The 25,959-nt window shown below is 41.7% G+C and overlaps 1 protein-coding gene across 1 annotated transcript in view; it reads left to right on the forward strand.

Moving 5' to 3' along the window:
• The first annotated feature begins 801 nt into the window (after positions 1-801).
• Positions 802-25,959, forward strand: part of Pstpip2 (proline-serine-threonine phosphatase interacting protein 2) — a 69,815-nt gene continuing 44,657 nt past the window's right edge. The window contains exon 1 of the mRNA XM_027935691.2: positions 802-943. Coding sequence (XP_027791492.2) covers positions 911-943 — 33 coding nt within the window. The 5' untranslated portion in view covers positions 802-910. The remainder of the gene's footprint in view (positions 944-25,959) is intronic.

A 25,959-nucleotide genomic window follows, 5' to 3' on the forward strand; every position in this document is an offset into this window, starting at 1 on the left:
CTCGCTACTTCTTGCCTGGGGTGACTGATGGTTGTCTTGCCTCGGACCCTCTTAAGAAATAGCAACCGGCAGCGCTAGACCTGGGGTTCCGTATTACTTCAAGGCAGAGACGGATCTTGCTCTGGGGTTACATTTATGAGGGTGGCAGACTGGAGGTAAATAAGGAAGCTCGGGCTCCTACTGCTGGGGTGGGATTGGTGAAGAAGAATCTTGGGTCCTGAGGACCCCAAGGGGGTCAGAGAAGAGCTGAGCTCCTGCTAAGGGACCTAGAGTCAAGGGGAGACTGCAGCAATGACATTTTAGACTAAAACTGTAGGGCCTGACCTGCAGTGGACGCTCCCGGAGTCGCGCACAGGACTCGCCAAAGCGTCCACTTCTTCCGCTAGCTTGTCAGTTCCCAGGCTTTAGGGAGCGAACACAGGGTCCTCACCACCACCCTCTGATCAGGCTGGTTTCGAGGCTCCTTTCTGCGAACCAAAGAGCCTGGATTTCTCCGCGAGGGATTCGGGTGAGGGGGGTCTTGTGGGCAGAAACCGGAGTCGAATTCCGGACCATTTCTTTGCAACCCTCAGAGGCTTACTGAAGAAGGGAGGATTCAGGGCTCTTACTGATGATTGCATGTCGACGAGGCGCTTCAGGTTGGCCTGGATCCGGGCATAGATCGCACCCTTTATCCGGCTAGTGCGTCGGATCCCCCAAATTCCTTGGTGCGCGCTGGCGGGGATGGGTGGAGCGCAGAGGGTGGACTGCGGCCCGCGGAATAGGGCGTGGCTTAGGACCTGGGGGCGGTTTCCCTGCGCTACTGTGGAACTCCGAAGTTGTGCCTGACCGAGGGCTGTGACTGGCAGGCCTCCTGTCGTGTTCCCTCCCGCTGCACCGACTCTCCTCCGCGCCACCTACTCGCGCCAGCATGACGGGCTCACTATTCAAGGCAAACTTTTGGGTAAGTCGGCAGGGCGGACAGCAGGTCCGCCCTTGGCTGAGGACAGGATCGAGGGGCGCGGCCAGCGGGCACCCAGCTCCAGCACCACTCGGTGACTGTGCGTCCTGGAGCTCGGCGGGGCCCAGTCCTGCTGCTCTAGGGCACACGCAGAGCGGACAACGGTCGCTATCCTCTCTCTGCCCCAGGCCTCTACCACCGCGTCCGCAAATCTCGGGAGTCAGTCCCTAGGGTCCACCTTGTACCCCCACGAGTGTGTATTCCAGAGGACAGGCATAGCCAGAGACACCTTGGATCAGGCACCTCTAACCCCACAGATGAAAACTGAGCCGCAAAGGGAGGAGCAACAGGTCTGGGCAGAATCGCCGCCGGCCGCTGAGGCTGAGCCTGAGCAGGTTTGGGAGGACCTGGGGTGGAGGCGCAGTCACCCCCAGGGGCTACCTTTTCCAGGAAACTAAAGCTCAGAGGGTTTTCTTTGCTGGCAGCCTGTTTTCTGACGACCTTCATAGCCCATGGGGCACCCCAGGGAGTCCAAGGTGAGAGAGAACCTAGGAGCTGGTGGAGGCATCTAAGGCAAGCCAGGGCTGGTTCAATTCATAGGTGTCATATCTTCCTGTCCCTTCCCTCTGTCCAGTCCTCTTCCCCTGCCTGTCACTCCCCAGGTATCTCTTAAAGATTCATGCCTCCTAATTCAGATGAAGGACCTCGTCCCTTTAAGAAGGATCAAGTAGTTGCCACACCTGAGAGTTGGCCCACAGCAGCCCAGAGGCCCTGCTTGGGACCCTACTTGACTCCTATCTAGCATCACGATCACTTAGCAGGTCCCTGTCCCTTGGGTTGCTGTGTGGAGAAAGCTGGCTGTCTGTCCTCAGGGGACAAAGTTTAGACCCTATCTTGTGAGGCTGACATTTTTGAGGTCCTGGGTACTGCTCACCAGTAGGATGAAGGGCTGTGGCAGCCTCACAGAGAGGATCAATAACCACACAGCTGGCGCTCTCAGGAAGTCTGGGAATTCTTCAAGCACAGTATAGTACTTTTGCATCCCCATGACAGGCACTGTGAAAACAAGCAGGACACACTTGCCTTTCCCCGCTCAAAATGTGATACCCAGTTTTCAGGTCTCAGTGCAAGTGTCCCTTCTGAGAAGCCTTTTTTGACTGCACCCAGTAGACCCTGCTCACATAGCTCATGTTCTGCAACTTCTTAGCATTTACTAGCTAATGAGTTTGGTGGTCCACAGAACACAGCACTCGTGGTCAGGTACTGTGCCTACTGTCTACACCACTGCCCCTTGCATAGCAGGCACACAGTGGGTCCTCGCCAAGTATTTCTTGAATGAGCAAAATGGGTCTGAATCCAACGGGTATGTAACTTGATGAGAGTTGAAATCTCCATCCTCAGAGGGCCCCTGGCAATTGTAAGCAAGTCCCCCTATGCATTCTTTGTGGAGTGGTCAGGGAAGGGACAGAATGAGGTCTGGGTTGAGGGAGTTTGGATGATGTTCTCTGGGAGAGACTCTCTGGGCTTCTACTTTCAGAAGTTCCCTGAGATCCCAGGTGACAGTTTGCAGAGACATTTTCCATCTTTAATTTCCTGTGACCATTGATGTCAGATAATAAAAACGATTGCTATTCTTACTACACACAGACTCTGTCAAACACTGCTCTAAATGCTTCCCTCACATTACCCTATGAGGTAGCTTACTTACTACCCAATTTTATAGACGAGGAAACGGAGTGACAGGGAGCTTAAGCAACATTCCCAAGGCCTTAGGGCTGAGAAATAGTGGCTCACAAGTCTGCATGGACTAATTGCTCAGCAAGTGCCTCAAAAAGGGCGACGCAGAACAAGAGTGTCCCAGTGTAGCTGTTTGAATGGCCTCTTGGGCATGCCAGGGGTGGAGGTGAGCCATCCTTTGACTCTTCACATGAGTCTTTCTCCTGCAGCTCCAGCCATGAGTTCCTGCAGGGTAGGAGTGTTCCAGCTAAGCCCCAGCATCTACCATAGTTCTTAGCATATGGATACCCAGGAATCAGATGGATAGGACATGGTCAGCCAGGACTAGGGAATAAAGGGGCAGGGAGAAGCTTTGGGAGATCTAAGTGCTTCCTGTCAGTGTTTCTGGTCCAGTTTCCTTGATGGTTCCCATTCCCAGTCCCTTCCTCCTCCACATTGTTAAGATCAGGTGTTCTACTCTCAGGGAGTAAAACAGGCAGGGTGTTGATACCGAGGTGATGGCTATAACATTTGTATTTCAGGGATGAGAGGTGGTGATTGGAATAGGAAGAAAACTTTGGAAACAAATGGATATCAATTTACTAGATTTAACAAATTTCTCTGGATAAGGCACTCTAATATAAGGATAAAACCACTACTTGGTTTTAAGATGGATGTCTTTTAGGATGTAAGGTGGGGAGGGAAGTTTTAGCCTTGAACACCTGATCTTAACAATATGGAGGAGGAAGGGACTGGGAATGGGAACTGACTGGCAAGAGTCAAGGAAACTGGGCCAGAGGCAGAGGGATTTGTTCCAGGGTGGAGACTGTAGGGAGGGGATGGAGGTGGGAGGTGATACTGCAGAGGTAAAAGAGGTCAAAGCTGCAGACCAAGAATGAAGATGAATGAAAGCAGGAGAGGAAAGGAGGGTGGGATCAGGCTGCATAGAAGGGGAACTGGAAAATGAGGTGGGGGCCCCTGAAATAAGGAAGTTAGTAGGAGGAACTGGTTTGCAGAGACAGAAGGAGGAGGAGGAGGTGGCAGAAATTATATAAACAATATGTAGTCAAGTTTAGCACCTGCAAGGGCAAAGGCCAGCAGAGTGCAAAGCTCCCCTCTGCACCAGTACATGTTCCTGCCCCTCTGCACCATGCCAGGGTTGCTTCTTTGGGGCGATCTTGCTGCAGTGGAAGTTTTCAGGGCATAGGACGGGTACCAGGCAACAGAGTTTTGAATATTTTAATAACTCAGTACAAACGTGGCATTGTGTACCCCTGATATTTGCTGGTTGATATTCTGGGTTTGTGGGGCTGGTGGAGTTAGCTCTTGGAAAGGGTGTCCATGTGAGAGAATTCATGGAATAGCATGACGTGCAGGAGTGTCATTGGCGGTCAGCAGAAGCTGTGAGACACACTGACTCTTACTAGTTGGGTAATCTTGGGGAGGTTGCTTAAATCCATCAAGCCTATGTTGTCCTATGAATAAAAATGGGTATAATAATAGCGTCTAATCCACAGGACTCTTGTGAGGATTAAACCAGAGGGTTTAGTACAGTGTTTAGGACAGAGCGAGCACTTGTAATTATTAGCTATTGTTATCAACACGGATGACAAAGGAGGTAGGGGACAGTTACTCAAGAAGAAAGAATAAAGAGATAAAGTCCAAAAAAAAATATAAGCACTTTTGGTAAATACCTGTTTTTAGGGAGGGGAGCGAGGGGACAGAGAAAGAGAGACAGGGAGAAGGCCCTGTCTCGCAGGCCCAAGAGAAGAACATTCCAAGGAGTTGAGAAGCCCATGGTAAAATGAAGTACATGTTCCTGAAAAAGTATAAGTCAATGCGTACTTTGCAAATAATCATATTTAAATGCATGATGAAAATGTTAATTTAATGGAAACTTTTGGTGGATAGGTTTCAAAGGGAAATAATCAGCATTCTTTAAAACTGGGATTGGAAAGCTGGGTATGGTTGGTGGTACTTGCCTGTAATCCCAAAGACTCGGAAGGCTGAGGCAGGAGGATTGCAAGTTCGAGGCCAGCCTCAGCAATTTGGCAAGGCCCTAAACAACGTAGTGAGATCCTGTCTCAAAATAAAAAAATAAAATGGGTTGGGGATGTGGCTCAGTGGTTAAGTGCCCCTGGGTTCAATTCCTGGTATAAAAACAAACAAACAAACAAAACTGGGATGGGCCCCAACTTGAGTTTGCCTGATATTAGTGACAGCCTTAGTGTGTTTTCTCTTCCACTCCTCCCTGTACAGACTTTCTTTGTGCCTAGTTGGTTAATTAGTGCTGTGTAATTTATTTTTGTTAACTTTGATGGCTGCTCATTGGAATAAGATAATGACCAAGGATGTGGATGTGGCTTATTATTCGACCATTAAGCCACATCCACAGCTCCAGGAAATGGCCTGGCCACAGTGGAGGAGAAATTCCTGTCTTGGGCAGGATCAGACACAGTGCTCTTCAGATGGACTGTGCTCAGACACAAGTGTCTTTCCAGTGTAGGCACACACAGGTGACTGTGGAACCTGTTCCAGAAGAGGTAGATTAAAGCAGTGTCCTCCCACCCCAGGGGATTTCCAGGTACCTCACTTGAGCTCCAGGTCATTCCTGTCCCTGGATAGTCTTCCTGATTCGCAAGGCTCTTGTCCATTGCAGCTTCTTAGTCTCGCCTCTTGCACCTGCAGGAGGCAGGGCTTTTCTTTCTACCTGGGGATTGACCTGGGGGAAATCCTGGGGCCATCTGAACTAGCTTATTAACCTATTGTCAACTCAGGGCTGTCCCTCTGCTCCCAAACCTTTGACCAGATTGGGATCTTGTCCTTTGGGGACTTTTCCAGAGCTGGAGCTGATGCTATGACTGGCAGCCCTCTTCTCTATAGGTTGCCAGAAGGTCAGCGTGGGAGCCCCCCACCCTTTTTAATGTGTAGAGAGAATAAAAAAAAAAAAACACTACCACAATAGCCACTCCATGCTGACCACATGCACTACTTTATACAATGTTTAGGTTGTTGCTCTAATTTTTAAAAACTTTGTCTTGGATGTGGTCCCTAGAACACGATGAAGATTATTTTATATTATTGTGCAAAAGGCAAAGTGAAGTCATTGGCAGCCACCCTTCTCCAACTCATTCTTCCCAGAGCAACCAGAGAAAGCTCTCTTTAAAGTAATTGTCAAAATTCTGTATCTTCTTTTACCTGAAAAATTTAACAAATAAGGCATGGGACCTATCTTTTAAGGAAAATAAAAAAAATATCTTACTGAAATACATAAGACAAAATCTGGATAAGTGGAAAAGCACAGAAAGTGTTTGGCTGGTAAAAGTTAACATTTTTTTTTTAAAGTCACAGTGAAACAAATACATGCTTAAAAAATTCAAATATTTCCAAAGGCTTATAATTTAAAAAACAGTGTTTTCCTGCCCTATGTTTTTTTTTTAATCAACATGAGTCTGCAGAAACTCTTGGCTCTTTTTTTCTTTTTTTCATACTACCACTGTATAAAGTATGATTATACTGCTCTTTGTGTGTGTGTGTGTGTGTTTTACCGGGAATTGAACTTGGGGATGTTCTACCATTGAGCCACATTCCCAGTCCTTGCTAAATTGCTTAGTCTAGCCTCAATCTTGGGATACTCCCAGTTGCCTGAGATGCTGAAATTATATGAACACATCACTGTGCCTGGTTTATACTGCTCTTTCTTTTTTTCTTTTTTTTTTTTTGGTACCAGGCATTGAACTCAGGGGCATTCGACCATTAATCCACATTCACAGCCCTATTTTGTATTTTATTTAGAGACAAGGTCTCACTGAATTGCTTAGCACCTCGCTTTTGCTGAGGCTGGCTTTGAACTTGAGATCCTCCTGACTCTTCCGCCTCCCGAACTGCTGGGATTTTAGGTATGCTCCACCTAGAGAGTTTGAAACATTAACTCTTGATTTACGGCTGTAATACAAGATTTAGTTCTCTCTCTCTCTCTCTCTTTCTGATACTGGGTATTGGATCTGGGTGTTCTACTACTGAGCTACATCCTCAGCTCTCAGACTCCCAAGTTACTAGGATTACAAGAGCAAGCCACGACACCGGATTTAGCTCTTTTACATCACCATTTCTACTTCCTTATATAACTATACCATCGTTTTTTATTTAGAAAAATTTCAAAGCTACAGAAATCTCAAGGCTATAAAGAATTCACAAATGCCCTTCACTCAGCTTTCTTTTCTTCTTATTTTGGTACCAGGGATTGAACTCAGGGCACTCGACCACTAAGCCACATCACCAGTTATATTTTTATTTTATTTAGAGACAGGGTCTCACTGAGTTGCTTAGCGCCTCGCTTTTGCTGAGGGTGGCTTTGAATTTGCGATACTCCTGCTCAGCCTCCTGAGTCACTGAGATTACAGCCATGCACCACTGCCCCAGCTTCAGCTTTCTTAATGTTCAGCCCCATTTGCTATCTGAATTTCTCCTCTTCTAACTGAATACACATATTTTTTCATCAGACCATTTAAAGTAAATATCACTATGTGTGTGGCATAGGATAGGCAGGAAGATTGCAAGTTCAAGGACAGCCTCCGCAATTTAGCAAGACCCCATCTTCAAACAAAAAATAAAAAGAGCTGGGGGTTCAGCTCAGAGGTAGAATTCTGGGGTTCGATCTCAGTATTGCAAAAAGAAAAAAAAATTTCAGCCTGAGGGTCAGCTCAGTGGTACAAATGAAATAATTTTCTATTCAAGAAGATGATTCTCACATGAAATTTTAAAATAATAAGTTTTTTTTTTTGGGGGGGGTATACTAGTGATTGAATCCACCAGGGACACTTTACCATGGAGCTACATCCCCAGCCCTCTTTAATATTGAGATGAATTCTTCTTAAGTTGCTAAAGCTGGCCTCAAACTTGCAATCCTCCTGCCTCAGTCTCCCAAGTTGTTGGGATTATAGGTGTGCATCACTACACCTGATATTAAAATAATAGTTTTTACTAGTCACATAATATTAAGAAAATTAGCTGGGAATGGTAGTGCATGCCTGTAATCCCATGGCTCGGGAGGCTGAGGCAGGATCATGAGTTCAAAGCCAGCTTCAGCAATTTAGCGAGGCCTTAAGCAACTCAGTGAGACCCTGTATATAAATAAAATGTGAAAAAAAAAAAAAAAAAAAGGCCGGGGATGATGTGGTTCATTGATAAAGCATCCTTGGGTTCAATTGCTGGTGTAAAAAAAGAAAAAATTGAGAAAATTGAAAAGATATCATTAGTAACTTGATATTTTTCCCAACATTTTTCTCTGTATTAATATAATCATAGTATATGTATTATTTTGTATTGTGTATTAAAATATCACAACTTTATTTTAAATATTGCTATTTTCCTGACAACTATTTTTTTTTTTTTAATTTTTATTGTGGGTTGTTCAAAACATTACAAATTTCTTGACATATCATATTCCACACTTTGATTCAAGTGGGTTATGAACTCCCACCTTCACCCCATACACAGATTGCAGAATCACATCAGTTACACATCCATTGATTTACAAATTGCCATACTAGTGTCTGTTGTGCTCCGCTGCCTTTCCCATCCTCCACCCTCCCCCCTCCCCACCTCTCCCCTCCCCTCCCCTCCTCTCTCTCTACCTCCTCCACTGTATAACCCTGAGGGTCTCCTTCCATTACCATGCAATTTCCCTTCTCTCTCCCTTTCCCTCCCACCTCTCATCCCTATTAAATGTTAATCTTCTTCTCCTGTTCTTCGTCCCTACACTGTTCTTAGTTACTCTCCTTATATCAAAGAAGACATTTGGCATTTGTTTTTTAGGGATTGGCTAGCTTCACTTAGAATAAACTGCTCTAATGCCATCCATTTCCCTGTAAATTCTATGATTTTGTCATTTTTTAATGCAGAGTAATACTCCATTGTGTATAAATGCCACATTTTTTTTATCCATTCGTCTATTGAAGGGCATCTAGGTTGGTTCCACAGTCTTGCTATTGTGAACTGTGCTGTTCCTGACAACTATTTAAAAACATAAGTGACACAACTATTCTCTTTCATATGCAAATATGGCAAAATATGCAATTTCCAAACTTTTCTGTAATCAATAATGTTGTGTTTTATTATTATTAATGTAAGGAATTTAAAATTGAGATTCTTTACATATCTATTTCTGGAATCATGTGACAGAACTTGTCACTGCGCAGCTGTGTTCCTGTCACCTGATTCTCTAATAAATTGCTCTCTCCCTTTCCATGATGATAATTTCAGACTTTTTCCACTCTCATAGGAGTGTCAGTCCTTTCTCTGTTCCTCCCCTCTTTTTGCTCCAAGGACATGTTCCTGGTTATAAAACACAGACACTGTTTTCTCCATCCCCAGGAGATCAGATCCTACCCTATAGGATCTGAATTAGATGTTCAAAAAGACCTCAACTGTGAGGAATAGAAAGCATTTACAAGAGGCCTTTGTCCACACTCTTGCAGATGGCCAGGCCAGGTCTAGTCACTGTGGGCTAATCCTATGGGCTGTCTGTCCCTCGCTCAGGCTTTCTCATCTACCTGTCCTATGGTAGTTAGTATCCATCTGTTTAAGCAGGATTCTCATATGATTCCTGCCCACAGGAGCAGTCAACTTGACTCTGACCAGCCCCACCTCAAGGCCACTGTCTTGGATGGGGTCTCTCCCTGGCTGACATAGGTTGGTATTGCTCTTGCCTGGGCAGTGTAGGTGGCATCTGTGGATGAATAACCTTCATGTTCCCCCATGTGTCCTCAACTCTAAGTCAAAGGGAGCAAATGACTTGGAAGAGTCAAGGCACCTACCTGGAGTAATGTGGCCTCTTGTAGAAATTAAATGACAGGCCCCAGGGCCAAGGGCTCGGCAAGCCAGAGCCTCTCTGTTCTCAAAGGGCCGGGAAAGTCCTGGTGTTAGGGTTTCAGATGGAGAAGCTGGGAGCTTGGAAAGACCAGAGCCCTTGAGAAAGTGAGTGTGCAAAGATTGCATCCATTTAGCAGGGAATTGTGATGGATTCAAAGAGAACAGGATGTGGAGGGAGGGAGAGGCCACCAGGCAAAGGCTGTTTTGGTCCTGGCTAGGTGCCACTTAAGGTCTTCACACTATTCTACCCAGGGAATGTGGATGACCTGTCCAAAGCCACCCTGCCAACCACTTGGAACCTGAGCTTCCTGTTGTGCATCAGGCTAGTGAGATCTGCAAGCCTGGTTCTAGGATGACAGTGCCTCAAACTGATGAAGTGGTCCTTATTGTGCTGAGGAGGTGGCTTTGTGGGTGTGATGCACTAGTATGTCAACAGCATAGGGTCTTTGCAATTAAATTAATTTAAAATTGAAAGAATGAAACTGATGAGTGCAATCACTTAAAATTTAAGGAATTTTTAGAACAAGTGAAATTTCGTCTTAGTTTCTAACAATTATTCTTTAAACCAAGCACCAGGAAAGGTAGTTATAATAATAACTCAAAGAAAGTTATTAAACAATTTGTAAGAAAAAGACCTCATTTTCATTTAAAAAATATGAAGACATAGTGGAATACCATTTGGAAAATACTTAGGGGTTGTAAAACAAATATCAATCATTGTTTTCTCTGTGATTTTAGGCAATTTGAAAAATGTAATTATTTTCTTTTTGCTTATCTGTGCTTTAGATTTTTTCTATAATAAAATAAATATAGCTTTTAAAATGAAGAATTAGAGCTATAGATGTGCCTCATGGTCCTGGGTTAAATCCCGGTACTCCGTGTCCACATCTCTCCACCAAGTTAAAAATATTTTTTCTTAATATATTAAAAATGGAACAGGCACACCTGTTCAGATCATAGAATAAAAGTGTCCAACCCAGTTGGCCATCTGTTCATACCAAGGCCAAGACCTTTCTCTTTAGGCACTGGGGACTGCATCCAGCTGGTGACAGGACCAGCCTAATACTTATCCCTGTATTCAGACTCCTCCTTACCACCTTGGCTTTTAAGCAGAGACTTGTCTGTCTAGAAGTGAATGGACAATTTTTTTTTTGAGGGGGGAGGCATATTGGGGAAATGAAGCTAGGAGACCTCTACTACTGAGCCAATGCCCAGTTCTTATCTATTTTTTTATTTTGAAAAAGGGTCTCGTTAATTTGCGATCCTCATGCCTCAACCTCCTGGGTAGTTGGGATTACAGATGTGTGCCACTATAACCAGCTAAATTTTTTTTAAGTGTATAAATGGAAGTTAATCATATATTCTACAACATGTGTTAATTGTAAAAAAATCATACATTCTATAAATTAAAATAATCTTTTAAGTGCTCCCCAAGAAATGTAGTGATGAAATCATGTGCGCATGATTTACCTGTGCAACCGTGATTTACCTTTTTGGGGTACCCTTGTAGAGGTAGAGGTCTCTGCTGAGTGAGGGGAATATAGGGCCAGGAGATACTGGGCTTGGGTCCAAAATATAAGGGAGTGCCAAAAAAGTCTCTCAGTAAATAATTCTTCGGGGGGAGTACCAGCTATTGAACCTGGGCTATTGAACCACTGAGCCACATCCACTGTCCTTTTTATTTTTTGAGACAGGAAGTCGCTGAGGCAGGCCTCAAACATGCAACCCTTCTGCCTTAGCCTCTCCAGTCGCTGGGATCACAGGTGCGAGCTTCTACAACTGGCAAGATAAATAATTCTTTAATGTGTACACAGACATATACACACACACACACACACACACACACATTTTTGCAGTGCTGGGGATCAAACCAAGGACCTTGTGCATACAACATCTTCAGCTCATAATGCAATATTTTTGAAAATCAGTTAATGCAAAAATAAACAAAAAAGAAAAAACAACAAAACCCTCATGATGAAAAAAAGTCAAGATTTTAAAGAAAGCATTTGACCCTGTGATTGCTTCCAACAATCAGAACTGCTCATCTGGCTACAAAGAGAGAAAGAAAAGGGGCTGTGTGTGTGTTTGGGGCCTCTCCAGAGGCTTCGTAAGCGAGGGTGCACACCTCAAGTTCAGCCAGGTACTTACCAAAACAGAAAGTTGCCCTATAAGGGGAGTGGTGGTGCACTCCTGCAATCCCAGCTACTTGGGAGGCAGCAGGAGGATCAGAACTTTGAGGCCAGCCTCAGCAACTTAGTGAGATTCTGTCTCAAAGTAAATAATTAAAAGGGTGAGGATGTAGTTCAGTGGTAAATTGCTGTGTAAAGATTCTGGGTTTTTCCTTAGAAGGAAGATTATACGTCTGCTTTCTCTACCTCTTTTCTTATGGGTATTTTTTTGGTACTTGGAATTGAACTCAGCAACACTACACCATTGAACCACATCCCCAGCCCTATTTTGTATATTATTTAGAGACAGGGTCTCCCTGGGTTGCTTAGCACCTCACTTTTGCTGAAGCTAAGAGATCCTCCTGCCTTAGCTTCTTGAGCTGCTGGGATTACAGGCATGCACCACTGGTTTTAAAAGTGATCTTTCCAATTCACAAGTGAGGATAAAAATGAATTGTGAAAATACAGAAAACCATGTGATGATAATAATAATAATAATAATAATAATAATAATAAACTCAAATGAAAACAGTACTAGGGTTATGTTTTTCACCTAACAAATTTAGGTAGTTTAAAAAAAGTGCCAATGCCTTTCACTGGGTAAGGAACAGGGAAACAGAAAGTAAGTTTTTGCCAGAGGCAAAATAGAGGCAGGGTAAACTGTTGGAGCTGTTTTTGGAAAGGATTTGGCTGTATGTGTTATGAGACTTAACAATCGCAAGTGGTTGCACTGTTACCTCTTTTAGCAATCCAGCCTAAAGAAATATTACAAATATGAAAAGAATCCCAATTTCCTAGAAACAGTTTCATTCATAACAACTAAAAGTTTGGACTAGTCTGGGAAGAGTTGACACTGATTTTACCTATGACAAGAGGTCCAGCTAGAGGCACAGGACCAGATATCACATCCAGGCATGCTAACAATCAGCAAAAGAAAAAAAGAAAGTGTCATAAAGAGCCATTTGCCTGGGGTCCCACCCAGAGGAAGCTTGTCCTAGGGATCTCTTACTCACAACCACCTTCCAATAATGATTTCAAATTTTATTTCCTCTTTTCTTACGAGAGAGCCTATGTTTTACATAACAGACCCTGCGATTCAAATGATCAAAACAAAACAGTTACTTCCATCCCCTGCTTTTCCACCTAGAAATTTCTTTTCGCTAGCCAGGTGCAGTGGTGCACACCTATAATCCCAGCAGCTCAAGAGCCTGAGGCAGGAGGATCATGAGTTCAAAGTCAGACTCAGCAATTTAGTGAGGTCCTGAACAACTCAGCAAGACCCTGTCTCTAAATAAAATATTTTAAAAAGGGCTGGGGGGTGTGGCTCAGTGGTTAAGCACCCTGGGTTCAATCCCTGGTGAAAGTGAAGAAGGAAGGAAGGAAGGAAAGAAGGAAGAAAGGGAGAAAAAAAGAAAGAAAGAGAAAATTCTTGCTCAGGGCTTCCAGAATGTTCCCTTCTATGAGGCCTTGTCTGCACCAACCCTGGCAATGCCGGGATCCTCTGTCTCAACAACCCCATCTCTGTACTTCAGCTGTGATACTATTTTCAATGTTATCCTAGAGGGCTCAGTGGCATAAGGCCCCCGGTGGGTCTGGGTTTGGCCCTGTTTGGCTCTGCTATTGTTGTTCCATCTTTAGCTGGTAGTGGGTGTAACTTCACTGAGTCTCTGTGTCTGCATTGTAACATTCCAGTAAGCATACCTGTCAGGGTTGGGATGAAAATTCCCGTTTTTAACGAGTGTTTATTGAGTATCTCCTTTATGCTAGTTGCAAAAAGGAGGTGTCCATACCCCAGTATATGGAACTCAGAGTAACCAAATAAATATATCATACAATTAAGGATCTTGGTAATTGATTGCAGTAGAGGAAATATGTATATATAAGCTTCCTATTGCTGCTATAACAAATTAGCCTAGACTTAGTGGCTTAAAACAACACAAGATTTACTTTACAATTCTATTTTGCTTTGCAGTATTTGAGATTGAAACCAGGGACTCACTTATGCTAGGCTAGTGCTCTACCATTGAGCTACATTCCCAGACCATCTTATAGTTCTTGATGTCAAAAAATCTCTCTGGACTAAAATCAAGGTGTCAGCAGATTGCATTCCTTAGAGAAGGAAAGGTGGAGGGGAGAATTAGTTCCTTGCTTTTTCAAGCTTCTAGAGTTTGCCTGCTTATTTTGGCTTGTGGGTCTCTTTTATCTTCAAAATCAACAATCACATTACTTTGTTTCTCTGGCTATTAAAGACCCATGTGATTTCATTGGGCCCAGTTGGACAATCCAGGATAACCTTCCTCATCTCAAAGTTCATAATTTAATTATAGTTGTAAAATCTCTTTTGCCATGTAAAGTCACATATTAACTAATTCCACAGATTAGTACATTTTGGGGGGTCGTTATCTGCCTACACCATTGGGAGATTGAATGGAGTACTGATATGTATGGGAGACAGATTGGATGTGGGGAACTTCTCCAAGGAGGTGACAGGTGAACTAAGATGTCAAGCCAGCCTTGTGAACTGCTGGGGGGAAATGAAGGGAGAAGGCAAGGCTGGAAAGTTATGTTTGAGGAACAGAAATTACAATGTGACTTCCAAAGGAGGCAGGCCAAATTGCTGAAAATTTGTTTGAGAAAAGTGAATTTGCTGAAATGACCCATTTACTAGAAAACTTGTTTCTAGTAATTAACTAGAAAGTTAAATCATGATTATCTCATTTTAAACAATTTAAAAAATTAATAGGTTTTCTTTCTTTCTTTTGTACCAGGGATTGAACTGGGGGGTGCTTAACCACTGAGTCACATCCCCAACCTCACCCTCCTGAGTCACCGGGATTACAGGCGTGCAAGACCATACCCAGCAATAGGTTTTATTATTTAGAGCAGTTTTAGGTTTATGGAAAAATTGAACAGAAGTAAAGATTTCCCGTGTAGATAGGTTTCTCCTACCCTACATCCCTTGTCATTAACAAGTAGCATTAGTGTGGCACGATTGATGTGCTAATTGATATACATTATTATCTAAAGTCCATAGTTTATTTTAGGGTTTGCTTTTTTTTTTTTTTTTGTAGCAGGGATTGAACTCAGGGGCACTTGACCACTGAGCCACATCCCCAGCCCTATTTTGTATATTATTTAGAGACAGGGTCTCCCTGGGTTGCTTAGCACCTCGCTTTTGCTGAAGCTAAGAGATCCTCCTGCCTTAGCTTCTTGAGCTGCTGGGATTACAGGCATGCACCACTGGTTTTAAAAGTGATCTTTCCAATTCACAAGTGAGGATAAAAATGAATTGTGAAAATACAGAAAACCATGTGATGATAATAATAATAATAATAATAATAATAATAATAAACTCAAATGAAAACAGTACTAGGGTTATGTTTTTCACCTAACAAATTTAGGTAGTTTAAAAAAAGTGCCAATGCCTTTCACTGGGTAAGGAACAGGGAAACAGAAAGTAAGTTTTTGCCAGAGGCAAAATAGAGGCAGGGTAAACTGTTGGAGCTGTTTTTGGAAAGGATTTGGCTGTATGTGTTATGAGACTTAACAATCGCAAGTGGTTGCACTGTTACCTCTTTTAGCAATCCAGCCTAAAGAAATATTACAAATATGAAAAGAATCCCAATTTCCTAGAAACAGTTTCATTCATAACAACTAAAAGTTTGGACTAGTCTGGGAAGAGTTGACACTGATTTTACCTATGACAAGAGGTCCAGCTAGAGGCACAGGACCAGATATCACATCCAGGCATGCTAACAATCAGCAAAAGAAAAAAAGAAAGTGTCATAAAGAGCCATTTGCCTGGGGTCCCACCCAGAGGAAGCTTGTCCTAGGGATCTCTTACTCACAACCACCTTCCAATAATGATTTCAAATTTTATTTCCTCTTTTCTTACGAGAGAGCCTATGTTTTACATAACAGACCCTGCGATTCAAATGATCAAAACAAAACAGTTACTTCCATCCCCTGCTTTTCCACCTAGAAATTTCTTTTCGCTAGCCAGGTGCAGTGGTGCACACCTATAATCCCAGCAGCTCAAGAGCCTGAGGCAGGAGGATCATGAGTTCAAAGTCAGACTCAGCAATTTAGTGAGGTCCTGAACAACTCAGCAAGACCCTGTCTCTAAATAAAATATTTTAAAAAGGGCTGGGGGGTGTGGCTCAGTGGTTAAGCACCCTGGGTTCAATCCCTGGTGAAAGTGAAGAAGGAAGGAAGGAAGGAAAGAAGGAAGAAAGGGAGAAAAAAAGAAAGAAAGAGAAAATTCTTGCTCAGGGCTTCCAGAATGTTCCCTTCTATGAGGCCTTGTCTGCACCAACCCTGGCAATGCCGGGATCCTCTGTCTCAACAACCCCATCTCTGTACTTCAGCTGTGATACTATTTTCAATGTTATCCTAGAGGGCTCAGTGGCATAAGGCCCCCGGTGGGTCTGGGTTTGGCCCTGTTTGGCTCTGCTATTGTTGTTCCATCTTTAGCTGGTAGTGGGTGTAACTTCACTGAGTCTCTGTGTCTGCATTGTAACATTCCAGTAAGCATACCTGTCAGGGTTGGGATGAAAATTCCCGTTTTTAACGAGTGTTTATTGAGTATCTCCTTTATGCTAGTTGCAAAAAGGAGGTGTCCATACCCCAGTATATGGAACTCAGAGTAACCAAATAAATATATCATACAATTAAGGATCTTGGTAATTGATTGCAGTAGAGGAAATATGTATATATAAGCTTCCTATTGCTGCTATAACAAATTAGCCTAGACTTAGTGGCTTAAAACAACACAAGATTTACTTTACAATTCTATTTTGCTTTGCAGTATTTGAGATTGAAACCAGGGACTCACTTATGCTAGGCTAGTGCTCTACCATTGAGCTACATTCCCAGACCATCTTATAGTTCTTGATGTCAAAAAATCTCTCTGGACTAAAATCAAGGTGTCAGCAGATTGCATTCCTTAGAGAAGGAAAGGTGGAGGGGAGAATTAGTTCCTTGCTTTTTCAAGCTTCTAGAGTTTGCCTGCTTATTTTGGCTTGTGGGTCTCTTTTATCTTCAAAATCAACAATCACATTACTTTGTTTCTCTGGCTATTAAAGACCCATGTGATTTCATTGGGCCCAGTTGGACAATCCAGGATAACCTTCCTCATCTCAAAGTTCATAATTTAATTATAGTTGTAAAATCTCTTTTGCCATGTAAAGTCACATATTAACTAATTCCACAGATTAGTACATTTTGGGGGGTCGTTATCTGCCTACACCATTGGGAGATTGAATGGAGTACTGATATGTATGGGAGACAGATTGGATGTGGGGAACTTCTCCAAGGAGGTGACAGGTGAACTAAGATGTCAAGCCAGCCTTGTGAACTGCTGGGGGGAAATGAAGGGAGAAGGCAAGGCTGGAAAGTTATGTTTGAGGAACAGAAATTACAATGTGACTTCCAAAGGAGGCAGGCCAAATTGCTGAAAATTTGTTTGAGAAAAGTGAATTTGCTGAAATGACCCATTTACTAGAAAACTTGTTTCTAGTAATTAACTAGAAAGTTAAATCATGATTATCTCATTTTAAACAATTTAAAAAATTAATAGGTTTTCTTTCTTTCTTTTGTACCAGGGATTGAACTGGGGGGTGCTTAACCACTGAGTCACATCCCCAACCTCACCCTCCTGAGTCACCGGGATTACAGGCGTGCAAGACCATACCCAGCAATAGGTTTTATTATTTAGAGCAGTTTTAGGTTTATGGAAAAATTGAACAGAAGTAAAGATTTCCCGTGTAGATAGGTTTCTCCTACCCTACATCCCTTGTCATTAACAAGTAGCATTAGTGTGGCACGATTGATGTGCTAATTGATATACATTATTATCTAAAGTCCATAGTTTATTTTAGGGTTTGCTTTTTTTTTTTTTTTTTGTAGCAGGGATTGAACTCAGGGGCACTTGACCACTGAGCCACATCCCCAGCCCTATTTTGTATTTTACTTAGAGACAGGGTCTCACTGAGTTGCTTAGTGCCTTGCTTTTGCTGAGGCTGGTTTTGAACTCTCCATCCTCCTGCCTCAGCCTCTGGAGCTGCTGGGGTTACAGGTATACACCACTGCACAAGCCAGGGTTCACTTTTTGTTATATATGGTTTTTAACAAATAAATAATAATATATCCACCTTTATTGTACATCCAGAATAGTTTCGCTGCCCTCAAATTTCCTGTGTTTCACCTATTCCTCCCTTCTTCCCTTCTTTGAATCCTTAGCAACTGATGATCTTTTTTACTTTTTCTGTAGTTTACCTCTTCCAGAAAATCATACAGTTGGAAGCATATAGTTTGTAGCCTTTTCATATTGGCTTTTTCACCTAGAAATATGGAGTTAAGATTCCCACATCTTTTTGTGGCTTAATAGCTCATTCTTATCACTGAACAATATTCCATTGTACGGATGTACCACCATTTATTTATGTTGTTCGTCTGCTGAGGAATATCTTGTACTCAGCCATAAAGAGAATAAAATTATGGCATTTGCTGGTAAATGGATGAAACTGGAGACTATTGTGCTAAGTGAAATAAAAACCAAAGGCCAAATGTTCTTTCTGATATGTGGATGCTAACACACAATAAGAGGTGGGGGAATAGAAGTTCATTGGATTAGACAAAGGGAAATGAAGGGAAGGGAGGGTAGATGGGAATAGGAAAGAGAGTAGATGAATTGTACATAACTTTTCTATGTTCATATATGAATACACGACCAGTGAAACTCCACATCGTGTACAACCACAAGAATGGGAAGTTATACTCCATGTATGTATAAAATATACTTTACCGTCATGTATAACTAACAAGAAGAAGAACAACAAAAGAACATCTCGGATGCTTCCAAATTTTGGCAATTATGAATAGAGCTGCTATATAAAAAATAGAGCAGTTTGGTATGGGCATACATTTTCACTCAATTTAGTTGAGATTTAGTTTCAACAAATCAGCCTAATTGGTCTGGCTCAGTTGAACATCATTGTTACATGGGTGTCACATTTGATATGCATGAGAACTCTGTTGAAAACTCATGCAAGATGTTCATTGGATCTGCAAGTTAGAGAGGGAGCAGAGACATTGGGCTTGGGTGAACGTGTGCTAGAAGAAATCCTATTATTTGAGACATGCTCAAGTTTGAGATTTGAATATACAAAACATTCTCATTCCAATAAATTATGGACCAAAAGTACAGAAAACCCCAAATACACTGAACTTGAGTTGGACTCAGTGAATAAGAATAAACTAGGCTCTGGGGGTGCAGTTTAGTGATCGAGTACTTGCTTAATGTAACTGAGGTCCCAGGGTCCATCCTCAGAACTGTAACAACAAAGCCCCAAAACAAAATCTAAAATTTAAGTTCAATTTAAAACTTTGGAAAAAATTCTCTAGAACATCACAAATTGTTGTCAATTTTATAAAGAGTTAGCTGGAAGAAGTAGAAACAAGAGCCACATATTTTGGGGGTGGGAGGAGGCTGGCTGGAGTTCACAGTGAATTACTTGGTGTTGTTTCTCAGAACCAAAGTTAATTAGTCTGATGTGCAATTTGGAGATTATTGCATTTATTTGAATATTACTGGTTGAGTAACACCATTTGCATTTATGTATTTCTGTTCATATTAGGAGTATAAAGACTTTAGTCAAAGTGTAAACTAGGCCTTAGTTTCTTCATTTATAAAAGGTGGAAGTTAATTTTATGGTGAATCTCTAAGATGCCTTCTATCTCTAATATCCTAGCACTTCAAACATGACAGAAAACATTCTAGGTATTCTAAGAATGGTGGAACCAAGAATAAACTAGAGTCTGGAGGTCTAGGAAATGGGATATTCTGATTAAGTAGTTCTGATTAATTTCTGGTTCAAACTTGTTAGAAATCATAAATCTACCTTTGCTTGGAAACATGCAAGTCCAGAGAGCATAAGGGAGGTGCTTTTTTTTTTTTTTAAGGATTCTTCTGATTATGTGTTGAAGTTTCAAGAATAGAAATGGATAAGATGGAAGAAACTGAATAGCAATGAATATGCTGAAGCCAGCTTTTACCTTAGAAAAGAACTCTTTTAGGGCTGGGATTGTGGCTCAGCAGCAGAGCGCTCGCCTAGCATGTGCAAGGCCCTGGGTTTGATCCTCAGCACCACATAAAAAAATAAAATAAAACTAAATTTTTTTAAAAAGGAAATCTTTCCCTTAACATGAAATATTTTATATTAACTCATAATTTCTTAGAATGAAGAGTTAAGCTGAGGTTTCCCACTTACAGCTGTGTAGTGCACCTCAGATATTTCTCCTCCTCCTCCTCCTCCTTCTTTCTTCTTCTTTTTCGTACTGGGAATTGAATCCAGGGGCACTTAACCACTGAACCACATCCCCAACCCTTTTTATATTTTCTTTGAGATGGAATCTCACCAAGTTGCTCAGGATCTTGCTAAATTGCTGAGGCTGGTGATCCTCCTGCCTCAGTCTCCAGAGCTGCAGGGATTACAGGCGTGTGACACTGCACCCTGCCCCAGACATGAATTCTTCAGGGATGCAGTAGCTTGTCTTCACAGTTGGTTTCTTCAGACTTCCAGATTTATGCTCTTTTGATTATTCAGTTCAACCAGATTGTTCAGTTGACAGAAATTAAAGACCTTCAAAATTATATTATGGTAGGGATGTGGCATGGAGGTATCAGAAGCTGCTTGGAATTTTTGCAGATTGGGTGCAAACTTTGCACTTGGAGTGAGAGGACACATGTCGGCTGGTACAGCATTGTTGGATGTTCCTCTGAGTTTGACTTACTTTGGATTCCTGGCTCCCAATTCTATATTTTCTTTTGAAAGTAGTAACAATACACTGGTTTTCTTTTTGTGGGGGGGAGGCCAGGGAGTGGTACCAGGAACTGGTACCACTCAACCACTGAGCCACATCCCCAGCCTTATTTGGTATTTTATTTAGAGACAGTGTCTCACTGAGTTGCTTAGCGCCTTGCTTTTGTTGAGGCTGGTTTTGAACTTTAGATCCTCCTGCCTCAGCCTCCTGAGTCTCTGAGATCACAGGTGTGCGCCACTGCGCCCTGCACATTGGTTGTTTGATCTGGCTTGCTTCTTGACTTGGTGTCTGGACTGCTGAAGTTAGTGTCTTAGTCTTGTCCCTCGTGGGAACCTAGTTCTTTTTTTGGGAACAGCCGCCTCTCAGTAGTTGCCTGTCTCTGAAGTTCTGGGCAGTGCTGGGCATGTCTGTGGGAGTCAGCAGGGAATCCCATGAGTCATAGGATGTTGAGGCACCACTGGTTTTACCCTAGATATGTGTCATCAAGTTCCTTTCAGGCATGTCCTCCAGTTCTTCAACTTGTTTTTTTTTTTTTTTTTGGTACTGGGGATTGAAGCAGGGATGCTCTACCAGCCTTTTTTATTTTTAGACAGGGCCTCACTAAGTTGCTGAGTCTGGCTTTGGACTTGCGATCCTCCTGCTTCAGCCTCCCCAACTGCTGAGATTACAGGCATGTGCCACAACACCTGGCCAATTTGATTTGATTCTTGGAACTGAACTTTCTTTAATGCTTGCGTATTTCTGGGTCAAGTTGGTGATTCTTTGAAAATCAGAAAAATGAATCACCCAAAGCAATCCATTAAAGATACACATGCAGGGACCAAGAAAAATGTGACTTTAGTAATCCATATTCATAGTAATTTTGAAGATGCATCAAATTATGCATAGCTAATCAAGGACAATATGTTGACCATATAGTAATGTTAAATATACCATGTTTTGAAATGTGATTTTCTAAATCATTTATTATATATATCGAAATGCCCATGTTTACAGACTTTATGGCCACATTGCATTTACTCTTTTGTCCTTTGCTTTTTCTCATTTAAAAATAAAAACCAGGAATCATTCCATACCACTTGTTAAAGATACTACTAATCATTTTTTTAATGGGTGCATAGAACTTGATTGTATGGATGTACCATGGTTTATCAATCACATTCCTATGTAGGAGCTTTTAGGTTATTTCTTTTGGCTGGGGATATAGCTTAGTTGGTAGAGTGCTTGTTTTGCATGCACAGGGTCCTGGTTCAATCCCCAGAACCACAGGGATAAAATAGTACCACTAATGAATACCTGATGCACATGTATTTTTGTTTTGCTGGAGATGTATCATCAGGGTAACTTATAGGATGGATCAAAAAGTTAACACATAGGTAGCTTGGTTAGATATTGCTGAGTTTCCTCTCCTAAGTTTGGACTAATTTTCATTCTCATAGGGAATGCATGAGTGAATGTTTCCCACAGCTTTCCCAACACAGTGTTGTCATAGTTGTTAATTTTATTAATCTGATGGGTAAGACATGGCATCTTAGTTAAGCTTCATTTGCATTTTTTTGTATGAATGAAGTTGTATATATTTTAATATATTCAAGGAATATACAATAATCTTTTGTTCATACCTTTTGCCCCATTTTAGGTCCTTTTCTGTCAATTTAAAATAATAATAATAATTATTATTATTTTTTGATACGGGGGATTGAATTTAGGGGCACTCGACCACTGAGCCACATCCCCAGCCCTATTTTGTATTTTATTTTAGAGAAAGGGTCTTGCTTAGCTTAATGAGTTGCTTAGTGCCTCATTTTTTGCTAATGCTGGCTTTGAATTTGTGATCCTCCTGCCTTAGCCTCCTGAGCTGCTGGAATTACTGCTGTGTGCCACCATGCCCATCTAAAATATTTTTTTATGTATTTAGAATCTTAGCTCTTTATGATTTTATTGCTAGTATTTTCTCCTACTTTGTTAGTTGTCTTTTTATGCTGTTCATGATTTTTTTTGGCTAGTAAAATTTATTTGATATGGTCAAATTTATAAATATTTTTGCTTTTGGAATTTGGATTTAAGTCATGGGTAGAAAGCCTTTTGAACACCCAAATTATAGTCACCTACGTTTACTTCTAGTTCTCTCAAAGTTTCATGTTTTTCACTAGATCTTTGATCTGTTTTGAACTTATTTTTATGTGTGATGTGGAGTTTGGAATTTTTAAAAAATATTTTTTTCAAAATGGCTAACCAGGTACCTTAGCACCATTTAACAGAAAATTCACCTTCACCTTAATGAAATAAGTGATATGAAGTTGCTGTGCTAGGGACTGGGGGCATATGCTCAGTGATAGAGAGCGTGCTATGCAGGCATTATATCCTGGGTTCAATTCTCAGCACCCTCCTCCCATTTTATTTTCAATTTTATAGTATCTTATATCAATCTTTTAATCTCAAGCAGTCCATTTTGGTAAACTATATTTTAATAATTAGAATAAGCAATTTGTTGGGACTCTCCTTTATATCTTCTATGGTTGGAATTATACTTAGATAAATCTCTCTTACTTGAATATTTTATATATTTCTATATTTTCTTCTTATATGTTTGTTATTTCTATCTTTAGATCTTTAATTCACTAGGAAGGGCTGGGGATGTGGCTCAAGCGGTAGCATGCTCGCCTGGCATGTGAGCGGCCTGGGTTCTTCGATCCTCAGCACCACATACAAACAAAGATGTTGTGTCTGCCGAAAACCAAAAAATAAATATTAAAATTCTCTCTCTCTCTCTCTTAAAAAAAAAGGTTTAATTCACTAGGAATTTATTTTATAATATTATGTTAGGGCTCTATTTTTTTTTTTTTTTTTTTTTTTAGTACTGGGGATTGAATTCATGGCCACCCAACCACAGAGCTACGTCTTCAGCCCTATTTTGTAATTTAATTAGAGACAGGGTCTCACTGAGTTGCTTAGCGCCTCCACGTTGCTGAGGTTGGCTTTGAACTTTCGATCTTCCTGCCTCAGCCTCCAGAGCTGCTGGGATTACAGGCATGCACCACCATGTCCAGCTAGGGCTCTATTTTTAGTCTTTGTCACAGTAACAATTATTGAATTAACCATCCTTTGTTTTCTGATTTCATGTCTCCTTTAAGTGAAGCATAGTGACATATACCTGTAATCCCATCTACTTGGGAGGCTGAAGCAGGAGGATTGTAAATTGGAGACAGCCTTGGTAATTTAGCAAGTCCCTGTTGACACATAAATAAAAAGGGCTGGGCATGTAGCTCAGTAATAGAGTGGCTAAAATGCCAAAAAAGCCTAGCTGGCTTTTTGAATAGTTACCTGTATTGCCTCAACATCCTGTCTCTTGACTTGCTTGGTCTCTTGTTCAGCAAGCAGTAGGACTTGGGTCCAGTAAAAAATCTTAATAGCTTGTAGCTTAGTAGCTTGTATTATTTTTTGTATAATAGGGTAAGTCTTCACTCATTATTATTATTGTTGTTGTTTTTTAACATTTTAGGGGCTATTTTCATTCACCTATTTTTCTGGGTGTCTTTATAATGAATGTAAGTTTTAAAAAGAGATAGCATTAAGAAGAGTATGGTGGTGCATGACATAATCCCAGTGACTCAGGAGGCTGAGGCAGGAGAATCACAAGTTCAATGTCAGTCTCAGCAATTTGTCGAGGCCCTAAGCAACTTAGTGAGACCCTGTCTCAAAATAAAAAAGAAGAAGGCTGGGGATGTGGCTCAGTGGTTATGTACCCCCGGGTTTAATTCCTGGTAAAGACTCACATTTTGAAAAGTATTTTACAGATTTTTTATTGGCATTGTGAATAGGATATTTGAATTTTAATTACATTTTAAAATGGGTACTGGAAAGATATTACTGTTTTTATGTTTAATTCTTTTTCCAGCTTTTTACTTGATAATCTCTGATTTTCTAAGTAGACCTGGCATTGTCCTGGAAAGGCATTTAGAAGACCTCAGAGCTGTGCTCACCATTTTTTCTCTTTGACGTTTCCCTGTGGAGGCTTTGAAGACTGCAGGGGACACTCCCTGTTGCTACTTTGATCTTTAAGTCACTGTTAGGATTCTGCTGCATCTGTCACAGCTTTGGTATAAATGTCAGAAGCAGCTGCTCTGCTTCCACTTGGTGTGGGGCAGGGCATTGGCGGGCTTCCCAACGTCCTTGAAACACCCTGAGTATTATCCATGGCTGCTCCAGTCTTGGTCCCAATGGACTGGAAGCTTAGGCCTTAGGTTCTAGGATTTTGCTGGGAAACTTGGTATACTTTCTTCTCTATTTTACTGTCTTCTGATATCTGTCCATCTAATTTATTTGGTCAGTATTTTTTTTTTTTTTTTTTGGTACTGGGGATTGAGCCACACACCCAGCTCTTTTTATTTTTTGAGACAGGGTCTTGCTAAGATGTTTAGGGCCTCTCTAAATCGATATTGGCCTCCAACTCAATCCTTCTACCTCAGCCTCCTGAGTGGCTGGGATTACAAACATATGCCACCATGCCTGGCCCATTGGTATTTTATATTACCAAAATTCCAAATGAGTCATCTTTTTCACATGTAAAACATGGAAATAACTTCTCTCACTTTGTTTATGGAACATGTTGTAGTCCTTGAATGCAAAAGCACAGCACTCTTGTGTACTTTCTCTGCTGGCCTCCCACAACCACAGTCTTTGTAGATAATGGAAACTAATTTACCTACTTCCCTTTCCAGGGAGGCTCTCTGGGCTTCTATGCCCATTTACATGTTTTACTCAAAACTAGAGGTTTTAAAATAAAATGCAAACCAGAGAGTCTTCCCTGGCTTATTTTCCTTTGTACTTTTTTGACATCATTCTCGTCTCCCCATTCTGCTGTGTCCTCTGCTTTCTTCCTGGAAGCTCCCCCAGGCAGGAATCAGGATGGTCTTTCTCAAACTGCATCTCAGTCACTTGGAAGGAATATAAAACAGTGGAGACTCCCATGCGCCACCCCAGGTTCCAAATCAGCAGGTCTGGGCTCAGCCTGAGGGTTCTACATGTTTAAGGAGTTCCCTGAATGATTCTGGCCTCGTGCATGGTAGGCCAGCACTCTACCATCAGTGAAATCCCAAGCCCCTTGGCCTAGGTGGTCCTTGGAGCCCGTGACTGGAGAGCTTATGTGTAGTGAGCATCCTGATGGGTCTGGGCTTTAGGTGCAGCACAGAACCAAACACGTGGATCCTTGGTAGCAGCACCGGTAGCCATATTGGCTTTGAACTATCATTGTTCTTATTTCTTTTTACACAGATTCATCTTGCCTGTCCTAGAACTTCATGTAAATGGAACTGTGCAGTAAATTCTGTTTGTGTCTAGCATCTTTCGCTCATGGAGAAATGGCTATCTATCCATTCATCAGTTAGACATTTGGGTTGTTTCCAGTTTTTGGCTACTGTGAATACCGTTCTTATGAAT

The sequence above is a fragment of the Marmota flaviventris genome, chromosome 16 (assembly GCF_047511675.1).
Source record: "Marmota flaviventris isolate mMarFla1 chromosome 16, mMarFla1.hap1, whole genome shotgun sequence".
NCBI classification, from domain to species: domain Eukaryota; kingdom Metazoa; phylum Chordata; class Mammalia; order Rodentia; family Sciuridae; genus Marmota; species Marmota flaviventris.